Source organism: Centropristis striata, chromosome 10, assembly GCF_030273125.1.
Source record: "Centropristis striata isolate RG_2023a ecotype Rhode Island chromosome 10, C.striata_1.0, whole genome shotgun sequence".
Lineage (NCBI taxonomy): Eukaryota > Metazoa > Chordata > Actinopteri > Perciformes > Serranidae > Centropristis > Centropristis striata.
In genome coordinates, this window is record NC_081526.1 from 15,410,927 (window position 1) to 15,426,983 (window position 16,057).

Consider the following 16,057-nt stretch of genomic DNA (forward strand, 5'->3'; position numbering starts at 1 on the left):
CCGAGGCATCCTATATCTAATAACAATGATGGAAAATAGTAATAATAATGGATGGATGGATGGATGGATGGATGAATGGATGAATGAATGAATGAATGAATGAATCGACGAATGAATGAATATACAGAAATACCCCTCCTCCATATTGCTAACATCATTGTTGTTTCTAGTATTGATACTAGCATTATTATTATTGTAATTATTGATATTGTCTTTGCTGCTATCATTCTTCCCATTATCCTCACAAAGAAAGCACATCATGTTGTTTTTGTTGTTTTTTCTCTTATTTTTTGTCTTATTTTTTCCTCTCTCATGTAATTGTCATTATTAGTATTATTGTAACTCATGCATGCTCCTTTTTTATTTATTTTTTTGATTATATACATATATTTTTAAATTCTATTTACATTTTATTAGTACCGCTTTCTCTGGCTAATAATGATACATCATTTTTATTATCAAATATTAATACTTAACTGCTTGATCTATAACTGCAACATGCACGCACACGTGCGCGCTCGCTCGCACACACACACAAACACACACACACACACACACACACACACACACACACACACACACACACACACACACACACACACACACACACACACACGTACCATTATACTATTTGTCTGTCTGTCCATATCACTGTATTGTATTAATGCACAATAAAAAAAAAATAAAAAAAAGGAGTATTTACACCATTTTTATTTTTAAGCTTTATGTTTTTTTTTTAATTTATTTACAATTTTGGACAAATCATTTTTAAACAATTAAAAAGTATTTTTAAAAAGTACCAATAATAATATTAAATATATTATTACTATTTAACCATTTTATTGTTTAAAAGTATTTTTAAATTTATTTCCTAAATTAATATCTTTCAAAGTATAAATTACCATTTAATATATGTAATTACTTATTCAATTATCGCATTATTTCATTTAGTCAAATTTGAGAAATATGTAAAAACAATTCTTAATCTTAATACTCTTTATTCTATTCCATTACACTGTAGTTCGAATTTCATGACGGTAAAGATTAAAAAAAAAAAAACATACCTGAGACTGATTTCTTCATCCATATAAATGATTAAAGAGAAAACAGTGATAGTAACAAAGAACAGAGCAACTAAACACTAAAAGTATTGAAACATAGATAGATCTAGATATATTGATTGCCTTTATTGCACGCAGAAAAAGCCCCCGGCCCTAAAGTTTATAATACCTCCTTTCATGTTACACACAAGAGTCCCCCTAAAGGCTGCTGAGAATATCAGAAGTGATATCTGTATTTTGTGAAAAGGGGCAGATACAGAGACAGCAATATAACAGCGTCAACAATACAGTTACAACTAGCTGCAAAAGAGCTGCAATAGTGTGTATACATCTATATATAAAAATGTATTTTCATGGTAAAACTGTCATTTGTCAAAACGCCCTGATAAAGCTTTTACAGCTCGTAAAAATAAAAGTACAAGATAACCCATTCCACCCAAAACATTCTGATAAGCAGCAATGCATTTTGACTTTAATCACATGTGCTTCTTCTCCAGGGACGACTCAGGAGAAACTCAACGCCGCCATTTGTCTGTGAAATTACAAAAAACAAACAGGATATAAAATGTTTAATTCAGGGGATTTTCATAATACACAAATATATATGAACCTTTGACATAAATCTATTTTTTTTGTTTTTTTTCTTTACCTCTGGTGATCTCAAAGCAGTTGTCACAGTGCACCATCTGTTTGTAGATCCAAATGCTGTCCCCGGCCTTCATATGACCCAGAGTGCTGTTACACACCTCGCACTGCCAGCACACAAATAAACACTCACATGAGGAAAGAGACACACTCTTAGCAGCCAGCTGCACAGTTTGCGTGTTAAATGTGATGCGCATTTACTCAAGCATTGTACTTACTTTACTGAAGTATTTGCATTTCATGTAGATTTGACATTTTTGCACTTTTACTCCACTACATTTATCTGACAGCTGCAGTTTCTTGTTACAAATTAAAGGCTCTGAACACCCACACAGGTGTTTCCAATTAGTCTGGCTTATTAGGCTCCTTGTCAGCTGTAGGTGGAACAATGCAGGGATTTATCCCAAACTCAAGCTGTCATAAATGGGGCCACAGAATCTGGCAATAGATAGTGACTTAACAGACAGTTTATTACTTTAAATAAAGGATGTTCTTAATACATTACATCCTGAGCCACTGCTGGCTCTTATGGAGCGAGAAATGAAACCAGTTTGCTCACTTTAAAGCAGGTAGCGTGGCAGTTGATCTTCATGTCGTCCAGGACCATCTTGGCGTCACCAATGAAGGGCTTGCGGCAGTAGCTGCACAGGTCTTTCTCAAGCACGGTCCTGTACGGGACAGAAGTATTTCACAGTATGTTAGAAGAACATCATCATATATTTTTAGTTGATTCTTGACCTAAGTTCCATGTCCCCATCATCTAAAAAAAAACTTTAACAAGATCCATCGAAGACTTTTAAGCTCTCAGCCATGTTTTTTCTTTGGTCAAATGTTCAATTTATGTTTTTCTGCCATGTTTAAATGACCCAGCCTTTAGCTTATAGATATCATATTCCTCAAAGCGTATTTGCGATCAGTTTTATTGACTTCACATATTTATACCTCCACAGTGGCTATGTGGATTTTTTACCATTTATTCTGTTTTTGAAATGTCAATTTTCCTTAATTTTTTGCCTTTTGAACTGCAAACATACCCCCCACTAATCTCGATCCTGGGAACACAACACTGGCTGTTCTCATGAATGAATGAATGAATGAATTAATTAATTCGTATGATTTTCTAGAAAAAATAATGCACTGGAATTCCAAGTTTTCCTGCCAAACTTTATCCAGTCAGTGTTAAAAAAAATTGCAATGAAATTTGTATACACTGTAAAAACGTTGGTGATCCCTAAACTTTTTATGTCGCACCACCATCAGGAATAGTTTAAATTTGTTCAATACTTTTACATTTTATTGTTTATGACCAAATACTGACTGCCTGAATTAGATCCCATCAGCCCTGGTTATATCTGTGCTGTTTGGTACATCAACATGTTGTCATTGTCAACATGTATGCACTTTTCTTACCTCTCAGGCGCTCCATACACACTCTTCACAGAGGATGAGTAGATTGCATCCCCCAGTGTGTCATCTGACCTGCTGTGAGAGTAACACAGGTATCAGTTCCTACGAGAGCCTTGCTTTTACTCTCATATAATGTTCATAATATTATATGAATGATATTAAACCCAGCCATAATAAATATAATTGAATACCTGCTGGTCCTTTTTGAGGTGTAGGTGTTAGTGGGGCTGTACTCATAACTATACAGAGACAGAACAAATTATAATTGAGATTTGACTCAGAAAGAATGAAAAGACACATGATCATTGAGAGGTTTAGTTTTCTCTGCCTCTTACCTGGAGTAGCTTTTACGGTCGCTGCTGTAGTCGTCACTGTGTGTGCAAACAGGAAACAGATTAGGGATAATAGAAAGATGCACATTTGTATCTATTTGTACAGTATGTGCAGGGGCAATCCTACATGATGATGATGATGATGATGATGATTTTTTGCTTTTATTTATGTATTTATTTGGATCTTTACAGGAATAATATAATCCAGACATCATGTTTTATTTCAGATATTAGAAATATTATATGTTATATCAATTGTTTCAATAAAACTTGTGATTTCTTGACTAAATACTTGCAAAGCTAATGACATTTCCATCAACCAGCTGTACTTTGATTTTATTACAAGCATCCTAATACTAAAATATGATTGTGAACATGGTAAACATTAAACCTGCTTAATTTAAGTAGCCTATTTATTAGAATGTGCCCCTTTAAAAATATTTCTTTATTAGTCACTGTAAATATAAAAAGCCTCTTCAATGAATAGTATGTTTATGTACATAATAAAATCTGTAAATATATAAAATCTAAATAATTTAAAAATCATTAAAAACATTTTGAACTATATTTATTACTCTTACAACACATTACCACCTAATCTGGTCTTATTTATAAAACCCCGATAACCATAAAAGTTGGGACAATGTGTAAAAAGTGAATAAAAAAACAAGTATTTCAAGAGTATTTTTTTACAACAAACAAAAGTTAATCAGGTTGAACATTAAATATATACAGTTTTTAATTGAACATATGTTGACTGAAATGTATCATATTTATTTCTTAATATCGACTCAGACAGAATGAAAAGACACATAATTATTGAGAGGTTTTGTTTTCTCTGCTTCTTACCTGGAGTAGCTTTTACGGTCGCTGCTGTAGTTGTCACTGTGTGTGCAAAAAGAAAATAGATTAGGGGTAATAGAAAGAAGCACATTTGTATCTGGATGTATGTGCAGAGGCACTCCTGCGTGATGTGTGTGTGTGTGTGTGTGTGTGTGTGAGAGAGAGAGAGAGTTGTGAAATGATTACCTGGGTGTGCTGCTGATGGTGTAGGTGGAGGTTCGGGTGGAGGGAGGATCATCATTGTATGAGCTGTAACTGTGTGTAAAACAGGCACAAGACTGAGTTAATTATGGTAGCTTTTACTTTTATATAGATATGTATTTGGATAATAAGTAACCTATTTATTAGAATGTGCCCCTTTAAAAATATTTTTATTGGTCACTGTAAATAAAAATTATATTAATTGAATAGTATGCTTATGTACATAATAAAATCTGTAAATATCTAAAATTAAAATGATTATTTTAATTTAAAAATCATTAAAAACATTTTGATTTGGACAACTATATTTAATACACATTACCATCTAATCTGGATTTATTTGTAAAACCCTGATACCATAAAAGATGGGACAATGTGTTAAAAGTAAATACAAAAGAATGCTTTTAATTCAGAATTCAGAGTATTATTATTTACAATATTATCAACAAACAAAAGTTTATCATTTTGGACATTAAATATATGTCTTGGTACTGTTTTCAATTGAATATATGTCAGTTGTATTTACATTTTAGACATCCTAACTTTTTTGGCATCTGGGTTGTAGGCAGTTACTGTAGACCCTGCATATTAGTATATCTTTCTGGAATAATAAGTTTACCTGGTGGTTCTGCGGGTGGAGGATGGTGATGACAGAGTTGGGCTGTCTCCTCTAAATGGCACAAAAGACAGAAAATGTCAGAAGAAAAGTGGGATAGCTTAATTGTACAAACAAAGAACCATTACACAGTCTCAGTCACTCAAATCGAGCTCTCACCCTCTGCTGCTCTCCACTGTGATGACCTCTCTCCTTGTGATGCTGCTGCTGCTGCTGCTGCTGACACATGACAATGGTTATTTCAATGACAGGACGGTTAAATGGTTGTGTAGTTTGTGACAAGTTATTCCCTGAGACATCTCACCTGATGGGAGAAGACAGACTAGTTGCAGATGTAATGGATTTAGGCAGAAGGCTGCCATACAGGTCATCTTCAGCCCTGTTAAAAAAAAAAAGGAAATATATGGTAATTATGAATGCAAAATGAATTAATTACTATAACGATTGATGAAGGTTTAGCTTACGAAGAGGAAGATCTTGTCGTGGTTGTAGTTTTAGAACTATTTCTGAAAAAAAAAAGAAGAAATATTTTTATCTGACTGTATTTAATGTCAGTCACTGTGTAAAAGTCGTCCTGCAGTAACTCACCCAATAGGACTGCCTCTCACTGTCACAGTCTCAGTAGTGAAAAGAGTTGATTTGCTATAAAGAAGAAAATAATCTTTATTACACAATATAACTGAATGATATAATGAATGATTTCCTGGCGTTATTATGAATGCATTTAATTTCCAAGGACTGCTGAATATTGATATATCACCTGTCTGTGGGTGAGTAATCATCCTTGGTAGACGAGGGGATGAGTGTGTTGAAAAGGTGGTCCTCGGCGCTGTACAGAAATGCAGGTTCAATTATGCATAGACTTAAGTGCATTTAATTGAGTAAGGTGGTTTTTAGTTATTTCTTCTCTAAGAGGAATATTCAATATGCTAAAATACCCATATTATTTTTTGAAAAGGGACCTCGATAAAGCTAACTGATGTTGACTTTGACTTATAGTAAAATAATTGTCAGGATTTACTTGTTAGTAGGATCATTTCATTGTTGCGTCATTTGTTGGCAATAAAAAAGTTACAAATCTCCAGACTTATCCTTTATCAGTATCTTTTTAACCAACTTAAATATAATGCCAACAAGAACTATATACAGGATCAAACTCACTCAGTAGTTTCAGGGCTGCTTTTCACAATCACAGTCTCAGTACTGGTGACAGTAGTTTTCCTGCAAAGAAGAAAATAATCCTTATTACAGCATATAATTACTTATTACATGGCATCGTGATCATTTTCTAGCTTTGATGAATGGCCATTTTGTGTCTATTTGTGGGTGTTTTATGTCACTTTATGGTCCTTTTGTGTCTCTTAATGGTCATTTGTGTCACTTTGTGGTCATTTTGTGTCACTTTATGTTCATTTTGTGTCACTTTGTGGTCACTTTGTGTCTCTTCGTGGTTGTTTTGTGTCTCTGTGGTAATTTTGTGTCTCTTTGTAATGATTTTGAAGAAAATATTCTTTATTACAGTACATAATTACTGATTACATGGTATCGTGGTCATTTTCTAGCTTTGATGAATTAAATGATCACCTGTCTGTGGGGGACAAATCATCCTTGACCAGTGAGGGGATGAGTGTGTCGTAGAGTTTGTCCTCAGTCCTGCATAGAAATACAGAAAGTTAAATTGTTAGCACAATATGCATTTATCAGAATCCCCTTTAAATCTACTGCAATGTATTAACAAGTTTAAAATAATGTCAGGCATTTTACCCTTTATTGCTGGTAACAGTTGTCTCAGTCACTTTAGTTGTTTTGGTCGGTGAGTAGCTGGAGTATATTGGCCTGTGTGAAAAGATGTTACAGAGTATTTTAATTTTCTCCTGCTTAATATTTCGACTTCTTGCATTTCTGTGTAAAAATGTTTTTTTCATTGTACTCTATTGCATTAATCTGGCAGCCACAGTTTATGGTTACTTTTCAGATTAGGAAATAACATGAAAACATTGGATTAGTTTAGTTAGATGCTCAAGAGGTAAAATTATAAAATATTTACCAAAAAGCAAAAAAACTAAATAAAATAGAGTCAGATTAAATAAAAATTGAGTCCAAAGGAAAACCTCCTTTAATAATCTCATGACCCCTCCGATTCATCTTGTGAAAAAGTTTGCAACCACTGGACTAAACTATTATACTATAAAGTATATTTTTTATGAATGAAGTATTATATTCTTACTCTTTGCTTGAAGCCATGACCCGCTCAGTGAACGTCTCAGTCTTGGTGGGAGATTTAATCACTTGAGATCTGCAAGAAAACTGAATCTTAATTAAACGGACACAAACAGACTCAACGTGTGATCAGATGAGACACGTGAATCCTGTTATATTCTTCACCTAACACCCTGGGTGGTGGTGACGGTGGTCTCAGTGGTTTTGCCGTCCTTGCTGACTGTAGTGGTTGTGGTGCTAAAAGAGGAGTAATACAAAATAAATTCACAAAATGCTCAAGTCTTGTTTTTCTTTTCGGTTTGTTGCAATTTGCCTATTTGCTGAAACTTCAATCAATGCACTCAATCCACTTATTCTACACATAATCCTCATTGAAGTCAAGGTTTTAAAGCATAAGGCCAACAAAAGTCTATATTTTTCTTTTTACATTTATTTTATAAATTGTTATTTTCTTTTTTTTCTATATTACAGCAGTCTTGATATATATGGTTGTTCTGCCGTGGCACGATACTTTAAAGAAAGAAAAAAAACACACAACTTTCATTTTTGTATTAGGTGTTAAAGAGTGGAACTTTACCTGGTGGGAGACTTCAGGCTTGAGTATGTGCTGCAACAAAGATGAATATATTCAGATGACTTTGTAAAAAAAAAAGAGAGGGATCTACATATACATAATATACCATTTGTTGTGTTTTACCTTTTAGTGTAGGAGGATGGGCTCCTGCTGGAAGGGAGGGAGCTGCTTGTGAAGGAGAAGTTAAGAAACATGCTTAATCAAGGTTACTAAAATGAAAAAAAATATTGTCTGGAAGACTGGAGCATAAATAAACTGCACCAACCTGTTACTCAGCTCATCCTGACTGCCACTGAATCTGCAATGACAAAGTTTCCGCTCATTCATGTGTTGTTTTTTTTGCTTTGTTAATGTTAATTAGAAAAATCTACCTAAAATATAAGCATAATGTAAGGAAGCTTTAAACAGCCATGATTCAAACAGAAAGGCAGCACTGTGATCATTCTGTGTCTCTTTATGGTCATTGTTTGCCTCTTTGTGGTTGTTTTGTGTCAATTTGTGGTAATTTTGTGTCTCTTTGTGGTTGTTTTGTTTCACTCTGTGGTAATTTTGTGTCTCTTTGGGGTATTTTTTTTTTGTCTTTTTGTGTTTTTTGTGTCCCTGTGCCATTTTGTGTCTCTTTTTGGTCATTATTTGCCTCTTTGTGTCACTTTGTGGTAATTGTTTGTCTCTTTGTAGTTGCTTTATGTCACTTTGTGGTCATTTTGTGTCTCTTTCTGGTCATTTTGTGTCTCTTCGTGGTTGTTTTGTATTCCTTTGTGGTAAGTTTGTGTCTATTGTGTCTCACCACTGGGAAGCTACAGAATGATATAACAAAATCAACAAACCAAAAAGTAATGGACCTGACCTTTAACTTGCCATCACAGGAAAACAGAGGAAACAAAATGTTTGATTCCATGGCTGTTTACAGCTTCCATACACCAGTGTAATTAAAAGGATACCAGCATGCTTATAAAATCATACCTCTTGGTGAGAGACTGCACATATGATGTCTTGCTTGTAGTTACGGTTGTTGTATCCTCTAAACTATGAGCAAAAGAGAATGAATTGCGTCAAGTTAAAGGGTTAACGATTATTTACATTACACCCAGTGACCAGTGTCAATTATACGTTCCCATTCATTTTCATTTATTATTATTTATAAGTTCAAAGTTTGTTTTACCTTGCAGGAGTGTCATCGGTTTGGAACCCACTCAGAACAGATTTGGCAAAGTTTGGGTCTCGGCTGAAAAAGGAAAAAATGATCACAAATTAATTAATTCATATTACCAGAAATGAGTCAAAACTGTGACTTTAAAAAATAATGTAGGAGGAAGTTTTATTTAAGATATAGTAAAGCAAAATATGAACAATACACACCAAACACTCTTTCCCTAGGTATATATTGTGGAATATTGCATCTGTATTTGAGACATGATGTTTACACGACTTACTCGATGTCTTCATCCTCATCATCCACTTTTCTGATCCAGCTGCCGTCTTTCAGGAGACTGTTGCTCTTGGCTGCAGAAACAAGGAAAACTTTTCAGCTCACATATTCAAAGCACTTACACCCATTTGAAGCAGGTAAAGACTTATATTGACTTAATTTAACACAATAGGGCTGATGAGATGTGCACTTATCAACATGTTTTGCCACTACAATTAGCTTAAAGTTATGAAAAACAAGAAAAGCTGAATTAATTTATTATTTGATGCCGTTTCATCATTTTTGTTTACAATATTTGCACTTCAAAATGTACAAATGTTACTGTTTACCTTGCAGTACAATTTATACTATAACAATATGTTTTATTTTTATCCTGCACAATTGCATGATATAAAATAAAAAATAAAAAAAAGTGTACAAAAATGTTGTACTGACATATGTTCAATTTGGGGGAAGGTTCAGTATGTTAAATACATGATATTAATAAATATATATGGCAAAATTGAAATAGTCTAATCTAAATATTATAGAACAATGTATGAGCATCATGTGGCAAAGGCACAATATACACTACTGATTTTCTTTTCCCCATTATTTTATTATTTGATATTTCTCAATACTTACTAGTCCAGGATCGGCTCATTTTGTAATTTCACCTGTAAGTGTGAAAGAACAAAAAGGGAATTCATTACATAATGAAACCACACAGGACATCAGCCACTAGGTGGTACTGTGGGCTGAAATATTTATATACAGTCTATGGATCTTTCACACACACACACACACACTGCATGAAGGTTCACCTGAGATTGCCACACAAGCTTTAATTATTTTATCTGCAATATATTTGTGTCATTTTTCTCCTTGTATGCACTTGCTCATCAGGTTATTTTGTTTTTTTTCACTGTGCCTCACTCGTCAACAAAAGTTTTGCTCCTGACTAAATGATTAAAACTCTAAACTGGTAAACTGGTTTGTCTTGATCTGTCCCCACATGAAGACACACCTACTCTCCATAACACACCTTCTCCAAACACACCATTGTCAGCAAAACAGAGGGGCGTACAAGTGACATGCCATTAGCTAATGACGATAAAGATCATGCCCTTTCGACTACACGCACGTTCCAGCACAAACACAGATATCTACCACTCTATGACTGTATATGCAACATTAGTCCAAATACATTTAATTTAATGTTGGGTTCTTCGGTTTTATTAAGACTCATGTGAAGCAGTTAACAGTAACAGATGTCTTAAAGGTAAAGTCAGAAAAAGGAACATGTCTTTGAGTTTCTTTTGAGATTTATAAACTCTACATAAATACATAATTTTAAGACGAATTCAGTAGAATCATTTATTTTTGATTCTACATTTTTTTATCCTTGCAAAACTGAAAGATTTCTAAGTTTTATTTTATGAAGATACCTCCCCCTTTAAAAAAAATCATTAGGCATAGTTAAACAAGATAGAGGATAAAAATATTTTTTTTTAAAGTTTGCATAATTCACCAAAGTTACAAGACTAAACAGAAATGTGAAATTAATAGAAATATACAATTTGCATTGAAGTTTATGTGTAAAAGTTGAGATGCATTACAATGAAATCTTTGAATGAACGACAGTCCTTTTAAGATGCTTTTTAAACAACGATAAGGTAGCTGTTGATTGTATTGCACATTATTGTAATAATCCATAATGTACAGTCCAAAAACACTTTTTGCTGAGATCAGTTCTTATCTGTATTTCTACAGAATATATTAGATTTTTCATTAATACATAATATTGTGATTTTAATGTAGTTTGGCAGCATGGACTCAAAACAACTCTACAAATATGTTGTTCAAACTGTCCAGGTAAGCACAGTTAAAATGCAAATAAATAATGTTTGTTAAGCATCATACAAGTTCTAGGGAAGAAAATCAAGTTAAGCAACAAGAGTTGAGAACAAGCTCGGACATGAAATAAAGCATGTGTGTTTCATGTGTTCCCAATGTCAGTGAGATGTTGTTCCTCAAAGTCAAGTAACTTAAAAATTAAATTCAAGTACGTGGTTACAATATGTTTTTGATATATTTGTGTGTGTGTGTGTGTGTGTGTGTGTATATATATATATATATATATATATATATCCAAAAACTTACACTTAAAATCCTAACATTTTGTTCAAAGCAATTTTTGTTTTTTAATTTGAAATAACATTATATGAAAATATTACTGTAAATTGATGGACTGAGCATTCTAAAAGAGAAGGAGTACGTACCTGCAGGCGGCTCTGTGACTCGTTGACAGAAAAGGAAAACTCTCACTAAGCTCAGGTCTGTCTAATACAGTTTGTTATCACACCCTTGTCATTCCTTCTGCTTTTAACCTTAAGGGAGGAGATTCCAAGGCCACCCAAAGGTGTGGCTACAGACAACAATCAATGAATTCTCTCTCTCTCTCTCTCTCTCTCTCTCTCTGTTACTCTAGATTTTTCTCTTTCCGTCATCAACGCTTAGACCATAATAATTGTTCTGCTGTCTGTTTGTTGATTGTAGAAAAATGGAACTGGGTGGAGTGCTGTCAGACCTGCAATTCAACTAAGTTGTCAAGGAAGCAGAACAGCAATGAGGGTGTGGGAGTCCATGCTTCTGTGACCTTCTATAGCCTCAAAATTAATGTACTCTATAGAAGAATTAATGAATATGATTTAACAGAGAAACTGTATAGCAGTCTCCAATTTGAAGGATTTTATCCACATTTATATGGCAAGTAGAACTATATTGATTTTTGGTCTAGATATATGACTCATAAGGCTGCTACTTTGAATTTAACATTAGAAAAAACAGGCTTATAATGTGTAGTAACACACTGTTTAAAAAAAACAAAACCTGGCTGACAGTTGACTTTGCACTTTACACATGTATGCTAATAAAACTGGCCTATGTCTACTTAACACCTTCACAGGCTGGTCACACAGATAACATTTTAGTTTCGATTGTATTTTCATTGTTATTGCATCACTCAAAAATAATATGCAGTGGCCAATTTGTTGCTCTAGTTCTAATGTCAAGTTCTCAATCAAGTTCTCTAGTTTGTAGTTTTAAAGTTTTGTGTGGCTGTGATTACGCTGGAGGTCACAACCGGTCTACACAACATATTTTTTATACAATGAGTCAAGTTAAAAAAATGCTCTCGCTACAATGAAGTGGCTGCTATGGGGACTAACATTATCACACATGAATAAAATTGAGCTCATTGAATCCACAAGAGTCTCAGCTTTCAAGACTGTTTAGGCACCCAAGTATGCAAAAATATTCAAATTAAATATTCAAAATTTTGTCTGTAAATGGTCAGACCAGTTTTTCCCTTGTCAGTGTTATTAATCCCCCTTCCTGACAAGCGAGGATGACATAGCACCAAAGGATACCTTAGGCAATATAGCTTTAGGTTCATATAATACCAATGTCTTCACTCTAGATTTAAAATGCTACAGCCCCTGAAAAACAGCCATGTCGGCTAAGATCCAGTAAGGAGGGAGGCCCAGGCTTTATATTACAGGGGAGTAGCAGCATAAATTACACATAATACTGAACAAATAAACCATCTTGACGTCTTTTCCCCCAAGCTTTAAAAAGAAATGTAGTCAATTTAAAAGCATTTAAATAAAAAAAAAAGCCCATTCCACAGTCATCAAGACTGCAAAAGAACATTTCTGTATTTTGAACAGACATTTAGATATTCTTAACTCTTCTTAATAACAGCAAAACAGAAGAAAACATGATTCATTCTCATCTTCTATCTGCAGCTTTATCTTATCTAACTGCCATAATTTGCACAACCTGTTGTCCATTTGGATGTTTTTAAATCTGCTGACTTCAAGTGCTAGAGCAAGGATTCCTGTTCTCCACTGAGTAACTAAGACCCTTTTGATAAGTTCACATAAGATTCAAAATCCTAAATCATGAGGAGTACACATGAAAAGGAGGTGACAATCAGACTTAAACAATAAATGCCATACTGTCTGTGACTGTGAGCTTCACTGGGAGTGCCATGCTTGAATGATCAAAGGTATGAAAGGTGCATAGCATGCTGGGGTGTGACAACATGATACTGAGGTGAACCCCTCCTAGTCACGATGACAGCACGAAAGGAATGTAGACTTCTCTGCACCTGATCAAACTACTAGGCGAAATGTCAACAGGGAAATATTTCATAGAAAGACATGTCAGTATAAACCAGCACAACAGGAAATTACATTTGAAAGCTCTTAACTTTAACGGAGCTAGCAACACCAAGGATCTTAACAAAAACCAGGAACATAGAACATATTACACCAGTATTAATGTCATTAAACTGGTGACCAGTAACACTGATGACTGATTTTATATTATTTTACTTGTTTTTAAGGCCTGAAATAGTTTAGCACCTTCTATTTGACTGAAAATGAAGAATGGAGCCGCAAACCTTATTTTGAGATTTACAATGAATATAAACCAGTCTAGATTACCCTACCAACATTGCTATATAGTCATAATGATGATTTATTTATATGATTTTGTCAGAATGCAGCAAGGACTCAGGTGCAAATGAGAGGCTGGACACAGAAGAAATATCTCAGATTTGGAATCGAAAGCCTAGCTCTGGAAACTGAAAACTTCAAGTTTAGAGGTTAAGACTTCCTTTAGCTATGATTCACATTTTAGTAAAATGTTTTAATGCCGTATATAAGGTTCACATTTTTACAATTGAAGAATACAAATTGCTTTGGGCCGACACCAATGATTAATTAAAATTTAAATGTAAAGAAATAACTTTTTTTTGTCACAGCCACAGGAAGCCACTGCAGATGGCCTCCAGAGCCACAGGTTACCTACCAGATTGTTTATCGTTGGTTTGACTTCCAAAAAGTATACTGAAGCAGCTCTCTTGCTGTGCACCTAATGTTTGGAAACACTCCCATCACATACAAGACAAGCAACTTCTGATGATACTTTTAAGAAACAGCTCAAAACTTGTAATTCTTTCCACCCTCTGTAACACCACTGTGATTATTTATTTTATACCAAGATTTTAATATTACCAGTATAAAGGGGCAGAGCCACCCCTTTTTCTTAAGGAAGCTCAGATCTCTGGACATCTGTAGTAAGATGCTGCAGATGTTTTATCAGTCTGTGGTGGTAGTGTGTTGTTTTATGCTGCAGTCTGCTGGGGAGGCAGCATCAGACACAGAGATGCAAGGCGGTTGGATAGACTGGTCAAAAAAGCTGGTTCTGTGGTTGGAGCCATGTTGGACACACTGGAGGAGATGGTGGAGAGATGCACTGTCAAGATGTTCGGTTCATCCTAAAATACCCAGATCATCCGCTACACAAAACCTTTATGGACCAAAAAAACAGCAGTGGACGGCTCCTCTCTCTCCGTTGCAGGACGGAGAGATTCAAAAGCTCCTTCAGTCATCAGGCTGTCTCATTCTTCAAGAGATTCTACCAGACTACCTGAATTTCCCCTTTGGGATAAATGAAGTTATTTTGATTTGATTGATTGAGCATCAACGTTTTATTGCTTGTATTATGTCTTCAGGATTTTATTATTTTATTCAACTGTTACTGATTTGTTTCTTTTGTAAAGTAGCGTAGAGCTGCATTTAATCTTATGAAATGCGCTAAATAAATACAGTTAATCACCACCACCACCACCACCATCATCATCATCATCACCATCATCATTATTATCATAACATTCTCAGTGGATTGAAAGCACATAAATGACCTTCAATTTAAATCAAGTTTAAACTCAGGATTCCGGTGAAGTTGTTATTAAAAATAAATAAATAAATTCTTGCAGTCAACAATGAATTGCTGCCCCATTTATGGATTCATAAAGTCAAGTGGGAATAACTGACACTGGGTGGCACTAGAGCTGTAATGATGGAACTGATAATACTGGTTGTGCAACTCTGTTAAAATAGATAAATATAGCAAGTCACCCAAGGCAATACACGTCCTGATCGTTTTCTACTCACTTAGTCTAAGCAGGAGAAATTAGCGCAACCTTCTGTATCATGGTGAATATCACACACACACACACACACACACACCTGGTTAATAAAGGTAAAAAAATACTTAATGTAAAATGATTCAGATCTGCTACAAGTTTAATGGGTTCTTCCTCGGCCTGTGCTACATCCTTCCACAAAGTTTCATGAAAATCAGGCTAGTAGTTTTCTGTAATCCTGCTACAAACAAACAAACTGAACCAAATACACAACTTCCTTGGCGGAGGCAACAATTCTGCCCTTACTTCCTAACATTATCACTCAAATATTTCTGAACTGAAGAACATTGAGACGTATCGTGTCAAGACAACTGAAGACAGTGATGTGTTCATATCATTCCAACAACCTCTCTGGGCTTTTTTTCATCCCAGCCCTACTTCTTGGATGTGTTTATACCAGCGGGATTTAATCCCTGCCAACTCATCTCATGCTTGTGACACTCTTGCCTGACCTATGGCATCATCTTGGCCTACATATCCCACCCCTCCTCCCTTCATTTGTCCTAACAGCACAGAGCTGAGACAACCAGGGGTTAAACAAGCAGCCTCTGGGCAAGGCTGCATCTTCAGGCTGCACAATTCAATGCCAAATATTTTTATAACTTTCTACCTAAAGACTACTAGAAGCTGAGAGCCAATAAATGTCAGCAGTTTTTCATCCTGTGGACTTTTACAGTACACTTCAGCTGAGC

General features: G+C 34.8%; 1 protein-coding gene across 1 annotated transcript; it reads right to left on the reverse strand.

Moving 5' to 3' along the window:
• Positions 1-1,166: 1,166 nt before the first annotated feature.
• On the reverse strand, positions 1,167-9,971 carry scel (sciellin). Its single transcript, XM_059343243.1, has 22 exons — positions 9,953-9,971; positions 9,333-9,402; positions 9,062-9,124; positions 7,491-7,562; positions 7,333-7,401; positions 6,870-6,941; positions 6,690-6,758; positions 6,267-6,326; positions 5,866-5,934; positions 5,694-5,747; positions 5,570-5,611; positions 5,410-5,484; positions 5,265-5,324; positions 5,109-5,159; positions 4,475-4,543; positions 4,295-4,330; positions 3,449-3,484; positions 3,305-3,352; positions 3,117-3,188; positions 2,266-2,374; positions 1,711-1,813; positions 1,167-1,593 (listed from the first exon to the last, which is right to left on the reverse strand). The coding sequence occupies exons 1-22, from the start codon at positions 9,969-9,971 to the stop codon at positions 1,577-1,579; spliced, it is 1,335 nt and encodes a 444-aa protein (XP_059199226.1). The 3' UTR covers positions 1,167-1,576.
• Between the last annotated feature and the right edge of the window lie 6,086 nt (positions 9,972-16,057).